This window comes from Castor canadensis, chromosome 13 (assembly GCF_047511655.1).
Source record: "Castor canadensis chromosome 13, mCasCan1.hap1v2, whole genome shotgun sequence".
Lineage (NCBI taxonomy): Eukaryota > Metazoa > Chordata > Mammalia > Rodentia > Castoridae > Castor > Castor canadensis.
In genome coordinates, this window is record NC_133398.1 from 22,239,782 (window position 1) to 22,262,788 (window position 23,007).

Genomic DNA, 23,007 nt, shown 5'->3' on the forward strand with positions numbered 1-23,007 from the left:
AAATAAATCCTTGCTAAAACTTCCACCTTGTGAGAAAAATAAAAGAATGCTAATTTAGTGACCTAAGGAACACCTTGGAAGGGAAAGACAGAGGCTATGCACCTAGAAAAGGAGATTGACAAGAAAACATGGTCAAGGGCAAGAAAGCAATATGGAGGCTTCTTGAAAAAAACTAAACATAGATCTGCCATATGGTCCAGCAATCCCACTCCTAGAGATATACTTGAAGGAATGTGACTCAGGTTATTATATTACAAAGGCACCTGCACATCCATGTTTATTGCAGCATTGTTCACAACAGCTAAGCTATAGAAACAGCCAAGATGCCCCACTACTGAAGAATGGGTTAAGAAAATGTGGTATTTATACACGATGGAATTTTATCCAAACACAAAGCAGAATGAAATTTTGTCATTTGCAAGTAATTGGCTGGAACTAGAGAACATCATCTTAAGTGAAGTTAGTCAGGTTCAGAACGTCAAAAATCGCATGTTCTCTCTCATATGTGGATTATAGACCTAAAACAAATGCAGTAATATTATTGGACATGGGTCACACACTAAGGGGAGAATGTGCATGGGAGGAATAAGGAAAGGGAAGGAAACCTAAAACCTGAATGTGGTTGATGTGCTCACTTTAGAGGAGTGAATACAGTAATCTTAAAGTGGTGAAGGCCACTATGGAAAGGGGACCAGGAAGTAGAGAGGAGGTCTGGTAGAGATGAACCAATTAGGACTGTAATACACTTGTGCATGGAAGCAATGCTAGGAATCTCTCTGTATAGCTGTCCTTATCTCAAACTAGCAAAACGCTATGTCTTTCTTATTATCTCATGTTTTCTCTTCAACAAAATTGGAGAACAAGAGGGTGGAATAGGTTCTGCCCGGAAGCAGAGGGGTGGTGGCCCAAACAATGCATACACATGTAAGTAAAAGTAAAAAACAATAAAATAAAAAAAAATTTACAGCAAAATAAAATTTGGTTAATGAGGGGGGTAAAAAGTGCCAAGAAAGAATGCAAAGAGCCCGCTGAGAAGGAAAGCAGGGAAGCTGCTAAGAAGGGTGCCAAGGAAAGGAACATTGGCAGAAGGAAGGCGTGGTTAACAGCCTCAGATGCTGCAGTGTTCAGTTAGGAGTGAACGTCATTCTGGACCCTGGGGAAAGCAAATTCTATGAGCAAAGAAAAGTCACAGCAGTATGTGTTCAGGAGAGTAAGTTGTTAATAAAAGTTTAGCTGGAGGTGTCTCAAGTTGTAGAGCACCTGCCTAGCAAGCACAAGGTCCTGAGTTCAAACCCTAATACTGCCAAAAAAGAAAAAAGAAAAAAAATCCACCAAAAGTAAGTTTGGCTGTGAAAGAGACAAAAAGACAGGTTGGATGTGGTTCGGACTATTGTTACATTCTGTTTTGCTTTGGGTTCTTTTGGTGGGACTGGGATTTGAACTCAGGGCTTTGCACTTTGCAAAGCAGTGCCTATCACTTTAGCCACATTTCCAGTCCATTTTGCTCTGGTTATTTTGGAGATGGGGGTCTCAAAAACTATTTGCCCTGGCTGGCCTTGAACCCCAATCCTCCTAATCTCAGCCTCCCAAGTAGCTAGGATTTCAGGCATGAGCCACCAGCACCCAACTATGTTATGTTTTAAATATAAAATGGAGTTGAGAACATCAAAATATTCTTGTTGGGGAAGAGGATGCAGGATGAACAGGTTGAAGAAAAAGCCAGAGGAAACAGGATCTAGACCTCTGCTGCTGAGGTGTCATCCATGTACTGCCATGCAGTCACCACCTGTCAGAAATGCAGACTCTCAGAACCCCATCTGAGACCGACTGGCTCAGACTGTGCCTCTGAGGTAGAGCCCAGGTACTCAGTAGTCACAGATGACAAAGCTTGGGATGTGCTGAGCCATAGCTGAACTCTGTTCCACTGAAAGGAGAAGGAAAAGACAGTACCTACAATGGATGAGTTATGCCTGATGGCAGGAGGCCAGTGCAATTTCTGAGTGGAGGCTTCTGAGAAGGTTTAAAGTGGTCACTGTGGAAAGTGAGGCCAGAAGCTGAATGCACACAGTTGTGAAGTGTTGCTCAGACCCCATCTGGAGAGGGACAGTGACTTGCTACTGGTGCAGATCCACTACATGGTACGATTGTTTTCCTCCAGCAGGGCTTACCAGCCTGATGCAACTGTAAGCAGCCAGATGGTTTGACTCACCCAGGATGAGGCCTTTGACAGATATGACATAAGGTCCAACAAGCTTAGGACACAGGCAAGAAAATGACTGAGCAATAGACTATGGATTCCAAGGACAAAATGATGGATTAAGATAAAGCAGAGGAAACAAAGAATGAATAAAGTCCTGTGTGTATGTGGTAGTGGGGATTGAACCCAAGGACTTGTATCTGCAAAGTAAGCACTCTACAACTGAGCTACATCCCAACTCCTTTTTTATTCTTATTTTTGCTGTTCCAAATATGTCTCCATCTAAAAATGTCCAATACAATTCTCCATTTTAATTTATTTTACCCAGGATGACCTCAAACTTACCATTCTCCTGCCTCAGAGTCCTGACTAGCTGGAATTACAGGCATGTACCACCACATCAGGCCTACTTAGAGCTTAAAAGTACCATTAAACTGTGTTAATTTTATTATGTGGAGAAAAAAATATTAACAGGTGATTTGTTTGGGGTTTTTTTTTTTTTTTTTGAACTGGGGTTTGAACTCAGGATTTTACACTTGCAAAGCAGGCACTCTCTAACTTGAGCTGCACTTCCAGTCCATTTTGCCTTGGTTACTTTTGGAGATGGTGTCTTTGGACCTACTGGCCCAGGCTGGCCTCAAGCCTCGATCCTCCCCATCTCAGCTAGGACCACAAGCGTGAACCACCGCACCCAGCATTAAGAGGTTTTAAGAACTGACTACATTCACACTGGCACAAGTAGTCTCAAAGATAAAAATAGTAAGGTAACCATGGCTGGTAAATGATTGCATTATACTACCTGTCACAATGCATATATACCTGTCTACATGGGAGTTCCTCTCCATTACATATGCCAAGGAGTTATTTAACAATGGAAGAGATGCAATGAAATTATATTTTACATGTACCCATGTGCACTCGCTGATCTTAAGTTAAAAATACAAATCAAGAGCTGGGCGGTGGTGCCTCATGCCTGTAATCCTAGCTACTCAGGAGGCAGAAATCCAGAAATCAGTGGTTCGAAGTCAGCCCAGGCAAACAGTTTGTGAGACCCTATCTGGAAAAAAACCCATCACAAAAAGGGGCTGGTGGAGTGGCTCAAGGTGTAAGCCCTGAGTTTAAACCCTAGTATATCACACACACACACACACATACACACACACACACACACACACACACACTCAATAATTATCTGCTATTCTTGAAGCTCTACGTACAAGATCCTGGACCCAGCCAATGATCCAGGTGATCCCTACTGGAGGCTGAATTTCTTCCAGAACATTATCCAACATAATCCTTACCTGAGAGTTCAAACTGATAGATCGCTTGTGTGGCTTTCACAACACCATCATTGAGAAAATCCTTGACAATTCTAAATGTTTCTTCCACAGCTCCAGAGCGGGCTTTTGGTTGTTGTGGCTGAGGCTTCTCTTTTAATTCTGGCACAGGACCTATAAAATATTATTCATGTAAATGGCTTTATAGCCTTGGCAGTGTAGGGCCACACACAGAATAAATTAACAAGACAGACTTGCTACAAATAGAGCTATTTGACCGAATGGCTTTAAATGCACTAAGTGGCACGAATAGCCCAAATCTGCTGGGGGAATGGCAGGCAAATATGTCAGTTGTGACTGCGATGTGGTGGCTTAGACTCTCCAAGTCAAAGCGGACTTTCAGATGAAGTTAAAAAACAACCAACACCACTACACACACTCATTACAATAAACAGACCTAGACAAAACTACTGCTGTTTGGGAGTGATAATCAACCATTCCTTTATATCCCCTCTGAGTTCTAATGAGGAAAAAGACCCTGGAGTCAGAAAGATGAAGATCAAATACCAACTTGTAATTAGTGGAGCTGAAGTGGAAATCATAGCCTGCACCAACAGCTGAGTGAACTTCCTAATCACTTCACCTCTAAGTTAAATTTGTTCACCTAATCTCTTCACCTATGGATGGGACTTGCATGTTCCCATCAGAGGTTAGGTACACTCGGTAAGAAGAGCTCATGTGAACACAGAGAACAGCCTGCTCAGAGGGTCAGAGCCATGCAGGATCAGTTTCTTCTCCCCATCTCACTCATCCCAGTGCCTCCTAGTGGATGAGAAGAGAGGTCAGGGCCTGGCATGTAGCTCAGTCAGACAGCATTGCCCAGCATGCTTAAGGCCCTGGGTTTGATCGCCAGGGAAAGAAAGAAAAAAGGAATAGGACTGAAAGGAAAGGAAGAAAGAACAGAAAAAGGAAAGGAAAGGAAAAGAGGGGAAAGGAAAAAAAAAAGCAAGGAAAGAACTATGAGGCTCTGGGTTCAAACCCCACTCCTGAAAGACAGATAGATTAGATAAATAGATAGACAGATAGATAGATAGATTAACTAACAAGCAAACAAACTTGCATCTACTTGTCCCACTGGTTCTAATAATTCTGCATCTGGTTACCCAGGAAGAAGGTAGCAGTTCATAGAACTTTCTGTCCCCACATCATGATACTGGCCCCTAATACTCATCTCTGTTCCTTTTTTCTCCTCCTGGATTTACTTGGGACAGTTAGTAGTTGCCCCACAGAAACAAGTAAGAACAACTCATTAATTAGCTCCAGGACAATCTATCCTCTAGGCTGAAAATTAACTCCCCATCTATCTCCTAACTCAAATTATACTCTGCCATCTTATCCAACACAACTTTCCAAAGGTTACAAAATAAAGTCTACTTGACAGCATAAAGACCTCCATAGTACTAAGAAAGTCACATAAAAGTCTATCAAGTGTCAATTGCCTTCCATTATGATGTTTCTAAAGACAAACAAAAAAAATCTTTCTCTTCTTAAACACCAAGCAGATATTAAAGATGAAATCCTTAAGATCCAATGAAGAAGAGACTTTTTTAACTTTTATTCAGTTCTACAATTATTTTTCAATTCACTAAAGACAATGGGCTCTTTTATTGCCACTTTCACTGCCTCCTGCATGGCATGACACTGCTTCTTACTGACATATAACATTTGTATAGAAACAGAGATTAAATGTACAGCTCAATAACTTACCATGAAGTGAAAACCCTATGTGTCACCCCCACCTAAGCCAAGAAGAAAGACATTACTGATACCCCCAAAGCCCTTCTGTGCCTTCTCCCATTTGTTGACAGCATATATTCATTTTGTCTCATTTTTGCCTTTAAGTAAGTGGATACAGTCACATACTGTCTATTCTTTACGTCTGCTAATCCTTTGCAAACTCTTCCAAGACATGCAAGAGGAGGTAATGATTCCTAATTTGTTCTGAACCTAGTATTCCCTTACGACCAAATTTAACAAAGATATCCTAAGAAAACTGTCTAGTATAGACCAACAACATGAAAATAAATAATTCACAGGTACATGTGCTAAGTCAAGAAGAGACAGGTACAATATTTTTTACATTTTTATTAGCATGTATTAGTTATATGGGGTGATCACTGTGGTACTATTTTTAAAAAGAGCAAGAACTGGGATAGGATGGGAGACTATTTTAGAAAAGGTGGTCTAGCAGAGTGGCTCAAGTGGTAGAGTGCCCGCCTAGCAAGCGTGAAGCCCTGAGTTCAAGCCCCAGTACTGCCACAAAAAGAAAAGATGGTTGGCTAAATAGACGAACTACATAAGGCTGCATATGTGAACACACACATACACACCATTTATTCTACAACTTTTTTTTTGGCTGGTGCTTGCTAGACAAGCACTCTACCACTTGAACCTTGCCCCAGTCCTATCATACGATTTTAAAATACCACATTTTGTCAACAGCTCCTAGAAGATTTGAGAGGCTTCTCTTGATCCCCAGTGATAATATCTAATATCTTATAACCTTTGTAATGCTTATAATGCACAGTGCTTTTGCCCAGTACATCCTTGAAAATAAATTATTTTCCAAATGTACTCTAGCGTAATTAAATGAGACAGGTTTCTATATGGTCGTATTACTTGGAAGCCAATTTATAAATTAAGGTATATATTGCATTCACTCACTCGTTTCTTATTTCCTTATTGTGGTGTTGAGGATGGAATGAAAAGCCTTGCAGACAGTGGGCAAGCATGCTACCACTGAGCTACATCCCCAGCCCTGAATTCCTATACTGCAGTGCAGAGATGGAGATCATCACATATTGCCAGCAGGTGCATAAGTCTGGAATGAAACTGGGTAACATGTATCAAGATGCCTTACAAAAGGGCCTTCCTTTTGCCTGATTACCCACTGTTTGTGATCTACTCTAAAAAAATCATGTAAGAACAAAAACTTACACAGTAATATTTATAAAATGAAACAATTACAAATCAGTAAGATTAATATATTCATGTGATATAATACTAAGTTGCCATTTCAATAGGTTTTCATTTATTTAGGGTTTTGGTTTTTTTTTGAGGTGGGACCTCACTAGGTAGCCCAGGCTGAACTCACCACTTTCCTGCTTCACCCTCCCAAATACAAGTTGTTTTTTAAGACATGGAAAATATTTACAAAATAATTATAAGCAAAAAGGAAGAATTAAATATAATGTAATCTAATCTAGTGAAATATTTATTTGTGGGCATGAATTTTAAGTTACTTTTACAAAGGAAAAAAGTGACTGGGAAAAAATAAACTCAAATACAAAACGGCATTTATACTTGGATAGTGTATTATCTATGGCTTACAATTTTCTCTTTAAGTTTTTCTATACTAAGCTTTTCTACAGAGACTGATTTAAGTGATATCAAATTGAGTAAAGTATATAAGGTCTTCTAGATGTAGCCAAAACCATATTAAAGAGCTAAATGCACAGATGAAAAATATTTTTACTATTTTAAAAGGAATAGGAAATAAAGTAATAGTCAAACAAGTGAGAAAAAGAACAAAAATCTACACCCTCAAAGAAAGCAGAAAGAAAATAAAGCAAAGATTAAAAAATGAATGAATCAGATGGTTGTCCAACTTTATAGCTATAAGAATTATTAACTATTCACTTTTAAATGGTAATTTTTTTGTTTATATAAAGATTATATCTCAACATTCAGTTACTTAAAAAGTTATGAATAAGAGGCAGGCCACAGTGGTACAGGGCCCCAGAGTATGGCTCAAGGGGTAGAACATCTACCTAGCAAGCATAAAGCCCTGAGTTCAAACCCCAGGACCAAAAAATTAAATAAATAAAATAAATTAGAGAATTTTCTGGCATGCTTAATAAAGAAAAAAGGAGAAAAATTAAATTTTTTAAATATAAAAAGAATAAAATAAATATCCTTAAACTTAACATCGTTCAAGTAAATTTTAAAACTTCAAATGGATGATTTTGACTTTTTTATTTTAAAAAATCAGTAACTGAATGAGAAAATAAAAGTTTTCAAAGAAATAACTTCAGAAAAGGCTCAAATGAGTTAGCAGGTGAGATATTTAAACATTTAAAGAAAAGAGCATAAAAAAAGAAAAGTACCCAATTCACTTACCATATTCAAAATAAAACAAATTTACTGCTCTAAAAAATGTAGACACTAAACTGATTTGATATTTTTAATTATTTTTTTCTCTTTTATTACCAGGATTGAACCCAGAGTCTCACTCACACTAAGTCATGTTCTATCACTGAGCTCTATCCTCAGCCCCACTTCACCCCCCAAAAGTCCAACTTATACCATCTAATGCCTTACTTATGGATAAAATCTAAAGATTCTGCCATTAAAACTAAGAATAAGCTAAGAATAGCTAAAATAAATTTTTCAGTAAATCTAGAAACTCAAGTCAGTGTCTTCTGCCAGAAATAATCCTAGAAAAGACAGATGCCAACACTAAGTTTGACCACTCCGAAAATCATGCATAAATGTAAGTGGGCAAGATTTGAATCCAGATCCGTCTTATTTATTCTAAATTTTTATGCTCTTAATGACTATTGTCTATTAGAAGTCTTTTTAAAAAAAATTTTCAAAGGCTCATAAATGTGACCAAATAAAATATACACAAGTTAATTCCCCTTTTTACTTATGATTTTTGTTCCAAAAAGAATTTCACCCAGCACCCCCACACACACACACATACAACAAGAAAGCATTTCAGTTTGTTTAAATAAACACAATTCAAGAATGAATGAATTTTTTTGGTGGGGGGGTGCGACTGGGGTGTGAACTCAAGACTTCTCGCTCACAAAACAGGTGTTCTATCACTTGAGCCACACCTTTAGCCCAAATGAAAAACTTAAAAAGTGAGATAGGATTCCCTGCTCAACAGCTCACCCATGGTTACACTACAGTAGGAAGCACATAGAAATTTCAATCCAGACACTGATGCCAGACCTGCAATTTTACCCACTATTTTACACTTCCTCCACATTTCTTTCTGCATCTAAGTAGCTAATTTTTATATAGCCAACATCAAAGCTGGATCTGAACTCACCAGAACTAGCCCATGCAGAGGCCACCAGAGCTAGGATCACAAAAACACCAGCTTCCTTCATGTTTCTGTAAGCAGGGAGTGTGTTTCGTTGTATTGCGGTTCTACCAGCAAGAACCACACTCATCATCTAAGTTACTGCTGGAATCCTCCTCTCACTGATGAGTGACTACTTAAGTGGTTTGTGTGTTAATCAAATGCGTCATCTGTATTGTCTGAGGTGCCAAAAACAATGCAGCAAAAACTTCAAGATATTGCTGAGAGATAAGATAAAGTATGGAATTTATCACTCAGAATATTGGGACATCAGCACAAGAACATGAAAGTTCAGGAGACAGAACAGACTTACAATATATTTGAAAGGTACAGGCAATAAGTGACAAATATTTAAGCTTGGATGGGGAAGAGGCACTTAGAGCATTTCAGTAACTTAAAAAAAGAAAAAGGCACATGGCTAGCAGCCCCTGTTACAGCCTCTCCTAATTTCACTCTAAATAATTTTTTTAAAAAGGAGCTCAGAAGTAGAGCACTTGTCTAGCATGTGTAAGGTCCTGGGTTCAATCCCCAGCACCAAAATAAAATAAAAGAAATACCAAACATCACCCAGACTGACAAACAATATACTGTCTGGATCTAGGAAAACATGCCGAAAGCTTGATGCTGCACAGAGTCAGCCTAGGAAACACAGGCCTGCTGCACTTTACCTACAAGAAAGTGCAAAGCAGGAACAGCTAGACCCACCTAAACAAAGGCAAAAGGCATTCACTTTTTTTTTTTTTTTGATAGGACTGGGGTTTGAACTCAAGGCAGGCACTCTACCACTTGAACCAAACCTCCAGATCATTTTGGTCTGGTTATTTTGGAGATAGGGTCTCACAAAACTATTTCCCTGAGCTGGCTTCGAACCGTGATCCTTCTGATCTCTGCCTCCTGAGTAGCTAGGATTACAGGCGTGAGCCACCAGTGCCCAGCTCATTTTCATCTTTCAAATCCACATTCAAAGCTTAAAGCTACCCAGTAAGAGAGAAGGAGACAGTCAGGGAAGTCCCATGGTGATTCTGGGAAGTAGCATGCCCCTAAGCAGAGCTGATGAAAATAGAGAGAAAAGCTGCAACTGTGGGCTACCCTGGAAGGGAGTCTTAGAAGAGGAGGTAAAGAAGGTCCCATGTTAGCCGTGTACGCTGGCACTGGCTTGGAGCCAGGTCAAAGGACTTCCAGCAGATGCCCAGGGAGTGGAGCCAAAGGCAACCTAAGTTTCCCTGACACTTGACTACCCTAGCGCTACAGATAGCTTCTAATAAGAACAATTAACAAGTAAGAAAATCATACAGTGCAAGGGTAAAGAAGATCATTCTGAAAAGCAAAAGTCTATTTCTAAAAATAATTTACTATGAAAACCACAAGAATCCCTTCCCAAAAAACTGTATGATTGTGATGTTTCAATCTCAATTGTAACAAATGTACCACTGAGGCTGCACATGTCAGGGGAGGAGGTACACAGGATTGCCTGTGTACCTTTCTCTCACTTTTGTCGTAAACCTGCAACTGCTTAAAAAAAAACAAAGCCTTAAAATATGAAACAGCTGCAGAAAGTCACATATAACTGCTGGGAAGGGAAGTCACAGGATGAAGTAAAAAAGGAAGCAGATAACTGGTGAAACAAAAGCAGAACAGCCAAGGTTTTAAAAAATTAGAGGCATAAATGGAAGTATAGAAAATCCTGCCAGAAAACTGAAAAAGAATGTATGAAAACAATTCCATTTACAATAGCCTCAAAAAAAATCAAATACCTAGGTGTAAACCTAACAAAAGATGTGAAAGACCTCTACAAGGAAAACTATAAACTGCTGAAGAAAGAGATTGAGGAAGATTATAGAAAGTGGAGAGATCTCCCATGCTCATGGATTGGTAGAATCAACATAGTAAAAATGTCGATACTCCCCAAAGTAATCTACATGTTTAATGCAATTCCCATCAAAATTCCAATGACATTCATTAAAGAGATTGAAAAATCTACTGTTAAATTTATATGGAAACACAAGAGGCCACGAATAGCCAAGGCAATACTTAGTCAAAAGAACAATGCAGGAGGTATCACAATACCTGACTTCAAACTATATTACAAAGCAATAACAATAAAAACAGCATGGTACTGGCACAAAAACAGACATGAAGACCAGTGGAACAGAATAGAGGACCCACATATGAAGCCACACAACTATAACCAACTTATCTTTGACAAAGGAGCTAAAAATATACCATGGAGAAATAGCAGCCTCTTCAACAAAAACTGCTGGGAAAACTGGTTAGCAGTCTGCAAAAAACTGAAACTAGATCCATGTATATCACCCTATACCAAGATTAACTCAAAATGGATCAAGGATCTTAATATCAGACCCCAAACTCTTAAGCTGATACAAGAAAGAGTAGGAAATACTCTGGAGTTAGTAGGTATAGGTAAGAACTTTCTCAATGAAACCCCAGCAGCACAGCAACTAAGAGATAGCATAGATAAATGGGACCTCATAAAACTAAAAAGCTTCTGTTCATCAAAAGAAATGGTCTCTAAACTGAAGAGAACACCCACAGAGTGGGAGAAAATATTTGCCAATTATACATCAGACAAAGGACTGATAACCAGAATATACAGGGAACTTAAAAAACTAAATTCTCCCAAAACTAATGAACCAATAAAGAAATGGGCATGTGAACTAAACAGAACTTTCTCAAAAGAAGAAATTCAAATGGCCAGAAAACACATGAAAAAATACTCACCATCTCTAGCAATAAAGGAAATGCAAATTAAAACCACACTAAGATTCCACCTCACCTCTGTTAGAATAGCCATCATCAGCAACACCACCAATAACAGGTGTTGGCGAGGATGCGGGGAAAAAGGAACCCTCTTACACTGTTGGTGGGAATGTAGACTAGTACAACCACTCTGGAAAAGAATTTGGAGGCTACTTAAAAAGCTGGACATCGATCTACCATTTGATCCAGTAATACCACTCTTGGGGATATACCCAAAAGACTGTTACTCCAGAGGCACCTGCACATCCATGTTTATTGCGGCACTATTCACAATAGCCAAGTTATGGAAACAGCCAAGATGCCCCAGCACTGACGAATGGATTAAGAAAATGTGGTATCTATACACAATGGAATTTTATGCAGCCATGAAGAAGAAATGTTATCATTCGCTGGTAAATGGATGGAATTGGAGAACATCATTCTGAGTGAGGTTAGCCTGGCTCAAAAGACCAAAAATCGTACGTTCTCCCTCATATGTGGACATTAGATCAAGGGCAAACACAACAAGGGGATTGGACTATGAGCACATGATAAAAGCGAGAGCACACAAGGGAGGGGTGAAGATAGGTAAGACACCTAAAAAACTAGCTAGCATTTGTTGCCCTTAATGCAGAGAAACTAAAGCAGATACCTTAAAGCAACTGAGACCAATAGGAAAAGGGGACCAGGAACTAGAGAAAAGGTTAGATCAAAAAGAATTAACCTAGAAGGTAACACCCACGTACAGGAAATCAATGTGAGTCAATGCCCTGTATAGCTATCCTTATCTCAACCAGCAAAACCCCTTGTTCCTTCCTATTATTGCTTATACTCTCTCTACAACAAAATTAGAGATAAGGGCAAAATAGTTTCTGCTGGGCATTGAGGCGGGGGGAGTGGGAGGGGGTGGAGTGGGTGGTAAGGGAGGGGGTGGGGGCAGGGGGCAGAAATGAACCAAGCCTTGTATGCACATATGAATAATAAAAGAAAAATGAAAAAATAAAAAATAAAAAAAATAAAAATGTATAATCAGCAAAAAAAAAAACAAAAAACAAAAAACTAAATTCTCCCAAAACTAATGAACCAATAAAGAAATGGGCACGTGAACTAAACAGAACTTTCTCAAAAGAAGAAATTCAAATGGCCAGAAAACACATGAAAAAATGCTCACCATCTCTAGCAATAAAGGAAATGCAAATTAAAACCACGCTAAGATTCCACCTCACCCCTGTTAGAATAGCCATCATCAGCAACACCACCAACAACAGGTGTTGGCGAGGATGCGGGGAAAAAGGAACCCTCTTACACTGTTGGTGGGAATGTAGACTAGTACAACCACTCTGGAAAAAAATTTGGAGGCTACTTAAAAAAGCTGGACATCGATCTACCATTTGATCCAGTAATACCACTCTTGGGGATATACCCAAAAGACTGTTACTCCAGAGGCACCTGCACATCCATGTTTATTGCGGCACTATTCACAATAGCCAAGTTATGGAAACAGCCAAGATGCCCCAGCACTGACGAATGGATTAAGAAAATGTGGTATCTACACACAATGGAATTTTATGCAGCCATGAAGAACAACGAAATGTTATCATTCGCTGGTAAATGGATGGAATTGGAGAACATCATTCTGAGTGAGGTTAGCCTGGCTCAAAAAACCAAAAATCGTATGTTCTCCCTCATATGTGGACATTAGATCAAGGGCAAACACAACAAGGGGATTGGACTATGAGCACATGATAAAAGCGAGAGCACACAAGGGAGGGGTGAGGATAGGTAAGACACCTAAAAAACTAGCTAGCATTTGTTGCCCTTAACGCAGAGAAACTAAAGCAGATACCTTAAAGCAACTGAGGCCAATAGGAAAAGGGGAACAGGAACTAGAGAAAAGGTTAGATCAAAAAGAATTAACCTAGAAGGTAACACCCATGCACAGGAAATCAATGTGAGTCAATGCCCTGTATAGCTATCCTTATCTCAACCAGCAAAAACCCTTGTTCCTTCCTATTATGGCTTATACTCTCTCTACAACAAAATTAGAAATAAGGGCAAAATAGTTTCTGCTGGGTATTGAGAGGGGGGAGAGGGAGGGGGCGGAGTGGGTGGTAAGGGAGGGGGTGGGGGCAGGGGGGAGAAATGAACCAATCCTTGTATGCACATATGAATAATAAAAGAAAAATGAAAAAAAAAAAGAAAATCCTGCCAGATTGTTCTCTGTAATACGAAGTTGAACTTCATTAAATTTCCCAGAATGCAGAAGAAGACAAAAAGATGAAATAATGAGAGGTCATGCTAAATAATGAGAGGTCAGGGGAAGGCAAAGACCAGCTAAGCCAGGAATTGCTTTTCTGAGGAGAATTCAGGATGACTAGAACAGAACCAACTAAAGCTACAACTAAATAAAAATGAACAAAAGTAAACTGGGAAAAAGACAACTAGCTCCCTGTGTTCCAGCAGGGATTGGACATGTGGGAATCAGTGAAGAAATGACAATATCGCATTCGTGGTAAGAAATAAACCCCTATTAATTAAAAATCATGTATAAAGTTTACAATAATTATATATATGTGAAATTAACATATACAGGGAAAACTCCAGGAAAGGTACAACCTGGTTTCTTTGGAAACGAGGGATACACACTGACCTCTGAGAAGAGAACTACTTCATGAACACTAAATGGATCTAGACATGGATGTGAAAAAAAATCACCTGAAAGGGTAAGTTAGGTCCCAAGCAAGATGTACTAGACAACTGCCTATGAGTACATCCCTGTAGCTACAGAAAATGTCAATCAGAATTGCTACTGATGGAAACAGAAAGAACAGGAAAAAGAGCACAGAGGTAATGCTTTCTCCAGCTTCTATGGGGAAGTTACCCAAAGGAATTTGAGTGTTCTGATCTCCAGGGTGGAGATGGCTAAAGGCAAAAATCACTCCCATCAGAGCCTGGTACCAGTAAGTCACATTCCACTTACTTAACCCCTCCTGCTCTGATTCCATGGTCACAAACAACCTTTCAGTATCTTTCTGTGTCTGTGTAATTATGCCCACAGGGAGAGAACATGCTGATCATAGCAACTACAAATTTAGTCCGTGAGACGGCAACTCCTTGTTATAAATTGATTCACAGCATTACTAGGGGGAAGACTATGCTATGCTATTTTATTTTATTTTGTTGTTACTGGGGCTTGAACTCAAGGCCTCACACTTGCGTAGGCAGGTGCGCTACCAATTGAGCCACTCCACCAGCCCCAAGAATATGCTATTTTAAAGGATGTCTAAGTATTTGGGGTTCAGGAAAGTCAGTTATGTTTGCTAGCTAAAGATACAGGCTGTGGAACCAGAGAGATATGACTCTGAATCATGGCTTTGCCACCTGCCAGCTGTGTGTCTGTAAATGAGGACAATGATACTTGCCTTGTCAGATCTTAAGTATTAAACAAGACAACACATGTAAAGTAATTGGCACATAAAAGGTGTCAATCAAAATTTGTTAAATAATCAAAACAAAGATAACATGGTCAATAAAGTGGTTCTTATTTAAAATTTGCAATTTAAATAAACTCAGTTCTTATATGTCTTCCTTAAAAAGATAGCCTCCAATCTGAGGGTGTTGGACAAAAATCAGGATTTGTAGCCTTGTAATTTGTAAACCAGACTCTCCAAGGCTTTATAAGCTTTCTGAGTAATTTCTACTCAGAAAGAGTAGAGGTAATGTGAGAAAAATACTGATGGACTTGTTTTGGTGTTTTTGGTCTTATTACTCTGATACATCCAAAATGGCAAGGGACCCAAAGATCTAATTTTTAAAAGAGCAGTGGAATTATGAGTTAGTATTTTCCTTTCAATATCCAAAATAAAAGTTTCCATTTTATTACCTAAGTATTTTTTTTAAACTTCCTCAAAAATTTAGACAAAGAAAATATCTTAGTGCTAAGACTAAACTGGGCTGGGGATATACCCAAAAGACTGTTACTCCAGAGGCACCTGCACATCCATGTTTATTGTGGCACTATTCACAATAGCCAAGTTATGGAAACAGCCAAGATGCCCCAGCACTGACGAATGGATTAAGAAAATGTGGTATCTATACACAATGGAATTTTATGCAGCCATGAAGAAGAACGAAATGTTATCATTTGCTGGTAAATGGATGGAATTGGAGAACATCATTCTGAGTGAGGTTAGCCTGGCTCAAAAAACCAAAAATCGTATGTTCTCCCTCATATGTGGACATTAGATCAAGGGCAAACACAACAAGGGGATTGGACTATGAGCACATGATAAAAGCGAGAGCACACAAGGGAGGGGTGAGGATAGGTAAGACACCTAAAAAACTAGCTAGCATTTGTTGCCCTTAACGCAGAGAAACTAAAGCAGATACCTTAAAAGCAACTGAGGCCAATAGGAAAAGGGGAACAGGTATTGAGAAAAGGTTAGATCAAAAAGAATTAACCTAGAAGGTAACACCCATGCACAGGAAATCAATGTGAGTCAATGCCCTGTATAGCTATCCTTATCTCAACCAGCAAAAACTCTTGTTCCTTCCTATTATTGCTTATACTCTCTCTACAACAAAATTAGAAATAAGGGCAAAATAGTTTCTGCTGGGTATTGGGGGGGGGAGAGGGAGGGGGCGGAGCGGGTGGTAAGGGAGGGGGTGGGGGCAGTGGGGAGAAATGAACCAATCCTTGTATGCACATATGAATAATAAAAGAAAAATGAAAAAAAAATATACTGGGCTGGGGTTGTATATACTTCAGTGGTACAGGGTTTGCCTAGCATGGGCAAGGCCCCAGGTTCAATCCCCAGCACCACAAGAAAAACAACAACAAAAGTCACTACATTGGACATAAGTTTTGATACTAAAATGTATCAAATACATCCTATAGATTTGCTAAGGTATAGAGGAAATTTGTCCATAATTTTCTATCAGCCTTCTAGAAAAATATGGTTCATAGCATCTATAAGATAATAAGGTAAGGGCCCTGAAGAGGCACATTCTTGTAAGTCACAACCCCCGGGAATTCCTTAAGGAGGATTGCTTTTGACATCTTTCAATAAACCACAGGCATGATGCCAGAACACAGGATTAAAATATAAGCTCTGGACCAATTCAAAGGGCTATTATTTTTGAGTTACAGAAACAAAACAAAACCAAGACCTTCTTTGAAGTTAATTCCTTCCATAAAATAGTCACAGTACAAACTGTGAAAATGGTGTTAGATATACTTTGATATGACACATTTTTCCTCAAAATAAAACAACAACATGAAATATCCAAAGATAGTGAGTCAAGGAAAATGAATAAAACTGAAAACAGACAAAAAAAAAACACAAAGAATTTCTTACTGGTAGAAAGAAAACACAATCTCTTTTCTAGAATTAACTGAGAACTCACAGAACTTGTTTAAATTACAAAATGGTTTAGAGGCACAGGGCAGAACTGTCACTGGTGTAGGATCATTCTGTGTTTTGAAGGAAATACATCAGTTTAATATCTGCATTTTCTACATAAAATATGGTCTAGATCTTACTATGTGATTCCTTTTTCTTCATCACTACATCTGGGTGTTCATCTAAGAAGAAATCAGGTAACAAAGGATAACCTGAAAAATAAACCCCAAAGTAATCAGGTTAACATAAACTATAGTACACTGAGACTTTATCACCTGTTTTAGCAGACATGTCTTTACTTTAAGATCATTCTGGAGCAATGGAAAAGCCCCCATGAGAACTGCCAAACTCCTTGATCTTCATTAAATTAATTTTCCTGTAATTTAGTTATCCTCTTCTCCTATGACAAATTTCATCTTCAAGATCTAATTTTTAAAAACCACCTGTTATGTAAAGCTGTTACCTGAAATCCCAGGAGCCTTTGCCTTCCTCATCCTTACAATGTGTCTGCCCCACATCCCTCCAAAGTGTCCAGGACTAGTTTTTTACCTGGCCCCTCCCAGCATCCCTGTATTTAGGTCTGTTCTCTCCTCCTCTTCCTCTCACTCCACCTTCATGAAAACTAAGCTATACTCTTACACTGGGCCTTATTTTCAGCTAACAGTTGTAGTTAGAAAGTAAGTTAGCTATCTTAACATTACACTGATACCTCCAAGACATGAGCATGCTAGATTTGAAGGCCACAGAGCCCTCAGAACTGTAGTAAAGTTAGATGTTGGTTATCTCTCTCTCTGATTAAACCTCTGAAGGGCAAGAGTGAACCGATACTTATTATATCCTAATACCACAGAATATTCTCTTATTAAGTTCTTAATACTTGATGGGTTTTTTTTTTTTTTTGAGGTAGCCTAGGCTGACTTCAAACTGGTAATCTTCCTGCCTTACTTAGCCTCCCCAGTGCTAGGATTACAGCATGTCCAGCTCAATGAGAGGACTTTTAATACAAATCAAATTTTAAATTTTGTGTATAATGACATTGTGTCTTTTTTTTTTTTTTTTCCAGTGCTGGGGATTCAACTCAGGGCCTTGAGTATGCTAGGTGAGTGCTCTACCACCAAGCTACATTGGGGCTCTACCAGCCCAGACACTGTGTCTTTCAATCCAAAGTCTTCACCACACTGTACCGAGTCTGGTTCAAGTTCTGCCACTTCTGAGGCTCTGCTCTTAGCAAAGGTTTAATTAATCTCTTCAAGCCTGTCTTTCCGCTGCTGGATACTCTACGTGTACTAATGCCAGATCTATGCTAAACATGTGATCTACATTACTTCACAGAATTCCAAAAGAAATCCTGTGGGAATGAATCATCCTCTTAATTGACCAATAAGGAAATTGGGGCTCAGAGAAAGTGGGTGACATGCTCAAAGCCACAGACCCAGTGAGGAGCAGAGCTGCAATCTGAACTGGGTTGTCTCCTCCTGAGTTCTGTGTTTTCAGTCACTAAGCAATGATTATGTCCCTCACAGGCTTGCTATGAAGGCTAGATAGGTGATGTACAAAAAAGTGCTGTACAGAACTGAAGAGGTGTGTGGGGACCATATGAATTATAGCATGTGCTTTCTGTCATCCACACACTCAGTTTAATGAGTAATATTTAAAATATGCTGTAGCACAAATAAATATAACTCCCATTTGTGGCTGTAGTATACGTTATTTAGAATATATTATTTCTTTCTTTCTTTGTTAGAAATGGGTGTCTCACTCTACACCCCAGGCTGGTCTCAAACATCTAGGCTCACATGATCCTCCCAAATGGCTGGGATTAGAGGCATGTGCCATGGCATTCTGCTTAGATTACGCCCGCGTTTTGTTTCTTTGTTTGTTTTAAGTAGGATCTTCCTATGTAGCCCAGGGTGGCCTGAAACTCATTATCCTGTCTCAGACCCTCGAATTACAGGCATGAAGGCATGCTTCACCATAGCAGGTTGTATTTTTTATACAAAGTAAAAATCTATTATCATCATCATCTGTAATTTCAAGGGAATTATTTTTTAACAGCGGAACCTTTAGGAGACTTCTCAAGTCAGCCCGCTGCATGTTAAGACAGACCCTGTTCATGCACCTTCAATGTCTGTCATTAACCTACCATAAGTCCAAACATTTGGACCAGGCACAGTAGCTCATGCTTATAATCTTAGTTACTGTTGAAGTGGAGATCAGGAAGACTGCAGTTTAAGACCAGCCCAGGCAAAAAGTTAGTAGGACCCCATTCTCAACCAATGGTTGGGCATGGTGGCACACATGTGTCATCCTAACAGAATGTATGAATAGCAGGATTGCAGTTCAGGCAAGCCTGGGCATAGAGTGCACCTCTAGCTTAAAAAAATAATAACTAAAGCAAAAAGTGGTAGGGAACCTAGCAGGCAAGAGGCTCTGAGTTCAACAACCACTACCACCAAAAAAAAAAAAAAAAAAAAGGAATGAGTCCACAATCTTAAAAGTTTGTTGTAAACTACTCATGTATTATCGGTCATAAAATCATCTTGAATAAAATCTTGGGGTTTTTTTATGGTTTGCTTGGTTTGTTTTTGAGATAGGATCTCACTATGTAGCCCAGGTTTCCTCAGACTCATGATCCTCCTGCCTCAGCTAGGATTATAGGCATGTATCACAGAGCCCAGCACTGATAATCTTTAATATTAAGACCACCTTTTAAAACTAATTTTCATTTTTGGTTTCGAAATCTTGAAATGGTTCATAGCTGACACAATCCTCTGCATCATACTACTTCAAAATCCCTCAACTAACTTCTATTTGTCTTTTCTCCTTTCTCCTCTCTTCTCTCTCTCTCTCTCTCACTACTGGGGTTTGAACTAAGTCCCCTCTATTGCTTCAGTCACACCTCCAGACCTCCTCTCTCTTTTTTAAGTAAAGATGGTATGGGTTTTTCTCTTTGTCAGAGGATAGCTTCTACAAAAATATATTCATTTTACAATCACATAAACACACATGCAAAACTGCAGAAAATGTGGGAAAATATATCACTACTTTCAAAAACTATAAGGCGTTACCTGGTGTGATTGCGTAGACATCAAAATTTTTTATTCCTTCTTCTTTTAAGATATTTTCATCAATGATAAAGTTGCCAGTAAAAGTTTTTGGCTTTTTGAAGATGGAGTATGCAGCATCTGCAATGATGTCAACTTTCCTACATTGGTTTTCGACCCCAGACCCTCCCAGCATGTCCATCGCAGCTGTGTGTATGGCTGTAGAGAAAACACACCGACACTCAGATGTGACTCCAGGCCAAAGAAAGCAAACACAACCCTTTGAAATCACCAAGGATGCTTCTCTCTTCCCCCATTATTGGGGACTGACTCCAGCTAGGCATGTCCTCTGCCACTGAGCTAAACCCCAGCCCTTTTTATTTTGATTTGGAGACAGGCTGCTGTAAACTCTCAATGTTCCTGCCTCAGCCTCCTGAGTAGCTGGGGCTACAGATGTGCAGATCCAGCAAAAGCTGAGCTCTTTATTCCTCAGATGATGAGAATAAAGTGCACATCACTTAAGGGATTTGCTGCATGGACTCTAGACACAGCTGGGTAGAAAACTCACCTTCCTTACAATGTGCCTACTACAGAACTCCTTCATAAAAACCCCAGCAAACTAACGAGACTTCTGATTTAGAATGCTCAAAAATTTTCCTTGGCTGTCTTGAGAATCAAGAAAGCAGGTAAGGTAAAACAGAAAAGGCACTGAGCTAAAAGGCAAGTGAGTGGGGTTTTTATACCCACTATGTCAGGACTTTGGCACGCTATCTTAACATCTTTGGTCCTCATTCTGTCTCCAAAATATGGAATGCCCTTTTTCACGTTTACTGTCTCTCTTCCTCGTTTTCACTAGAAAACTGGCTGTACTTCCTACTCATCATCATTGCGTTACCAATGTCTGAAACAGTGCAAATGCACAAGAAGGATGCCATAAATATCAACAGGACTTGGAAAGTTATTTTAAATTCAGATAATACTGCTTTGCAGAAAATACTACAAAATAAAAAGAAACAAGGAAGAATTTATTTCTTTAATTGGTTGGTTGATTAGCTAACTAGCTAGCTAGTTAGTTTTGGATTGAACTCAGGACCTCTATACTCTTAGCGTGAAAGGAAAATTTTTAAAATGAATTATAATTCCCCTTCCCAGTTATAATTACTGCTCATATTTGTAAGCAATTTCAGCATTTTAGGTGCAGATACTTTTTTTTGTGGTACTGCGGTTTGAACTCCTGGCCTCACACTTGCTAGGTGGGTACTCTACCACTTGAGCCACTCCACCAGCCCTGTTTTGTGTTGGGTATTTTTGAGATAGGGTCTTGTGAAGTATTTGCCTAGGGATGGCTCTGAACCACGATCCTCCTTATCTCTGACTGGGTATGGTGGCACATACCTATAAGTCCAGCACTTAGAAGGCTAAGCAGGAAGATCATAAATTCAAAGCCAGAGTGGGCTACCTGGTGAGACCCTCTCTCAACACGTTGGTCTAGACACACAGTTCAGTAGAGAAGTGTGTGCAAAGCCCTGGGTTTGATCTCCAGCACTGCAAAACTAGATACACACTACACACACACACACACACACACACACACACACACACACTTCATGTATAATATATACTATATACATGATTTTAAAAGTACAAATTACTTTACATATCATTAAGGAAACAAAAGAGCTGACAATTAAATTATAATACATCATCAACTATAAGCCTTAATACACTGACAATAGAGATATAAAACTTTTTATATCAGAGATGTAAAAATGTAAAACAGGTATCTCAGAATCAATGAAATACAGTCAAGCCAAGTGTGGTAGTACATGCCTGTAATCCCAGCTACTGAGCAGATAGAGGCAGGAGAATTTCAAGTTAAAGGATGGCCTGGGCAAAATTATGGAGACCCTATCTCAAAAACAAACAAACAAACAAAAAGGGATGGCTGTGTGGCTCAAGTGGTAGCATACTTGTCTAGCACATACAAGGCCCTGGGTTCAATTCCCAGCACTGCAAATAAAATCAAATAACACACACATATATACCATACATACGTACTATATACACTGTACATAGTATACATATATACGGTATAAACTACTGCTAACTCAGTCAATAAGTACATCTCTTAAAAAATAGGAAAATTCACTTTGACTTTCAGCATAAGACAGAAGAAATGGGGCCAGCTGCCACCTCACCTCCCTGGTTAACTGACTTCTCACATCCATTTGAAATGTAGTCTAGGTGGGAAAAAACTGCAGAAAACTGACACTTGTGTGACCTTCCTCTGTGCTGCCATTAGCAAATCAGCAGCTGCCCTTCCAGACTCCCCCCAACCAGCCCACATAAAATCCACCCCAAGTAGACTTTCCTGTTTCTACCACACATGTCCAGACCAGTCAGAGGTAAGAGGTGGCCTGCACTCTGAGTGGCAAACATTGTCCCTTTTTCTCCCCGCCCTCCGTTCAGCAGGAACTATGCAATGGGTCTTATAAAAAGAAAAGACTACAATCCTGGAGGTGACTTGGCTGGGGGCCTGAGATCCTCCAGCTGTGAATCCATCAGAGGCTGGCATGCCCTCTGATCCCTTCTCTGGACCTGCTGAATTCAGCAGGTGAATGTGCTAAAGCCTGGAGGGCAATGTTGCCTTATGAAGAAGGAACCCAAAGAGGACAAGCAGCCTCACCAGGCATGCTGAATGTAGATAATACATTACTAGTGCCCATTCCACCTAGTACAATCATCTCCTTTTCCTTGAAAGGCAATCACATCAGGAGATTACTTCTGGTTCCAGCTGACAAGGAGTCTGCTACACTGTCCGGGATGAGGGGGTGAGGAACTATGTGTTTGTAAAAATAGAAACTTTGCCAGCAGCCCAAAGCCTGGACGCCCTCTCAAATCCACTTTTATTGCCTCACTCATGAGTGGTGCAATATTCTAGCTAGTTTCCTCTATAATCTTACAAGCTAGACAACAGTCAGATGCTGGGTTAATCGTCCTACACCTCATCAACAACTGAATCATGTTATTGCCTCCATTCCCGTCTGCTTATCATTATTCCCTTCTTTAAAAATTCTGACTTTCCACCGAACATAGGTTCAAATTCAGGCTCTTAGGCTGAGGATATAGCTCAGTGGCAGAATACTTGCCTACCATGTCCAAAGCCCCAGGTTTAATA

The 23,007-nt window shown here is 39.5% G+C and overlaps 1 protein-coding gene across 1 annotated transcript in view; it reads right to left on the minus strand.

Moving 5' to 3' along the window:
* Hsdl2 (hydroxysteroid dehydrogenase like 2) overlaps positions 1-23,007 on the minus strand; it is a 58,926-nt gene that overhangs the window by 7,570 nt on the left and 28,349 nt on the right. The window contains exons 7-9 of the mRNA XM_074051250.1: positions 19,854-20,048; positions 16,926-16,997; positions 3,499-3,648 (exon numbers count right to left, since the gene is read on the minus strand). Of these exons, the coding sequence (XP_073907351.1) occupies positions 3,499-3,648; positions 16,926-16,997; positions 19,854-20,048 (417 nt within the window). The remainder of the gene's footprint in view (positions 1-3,498; positions 3,649-16,925; positions 16,998-19,853; positions 20,049-23,007) is intronic.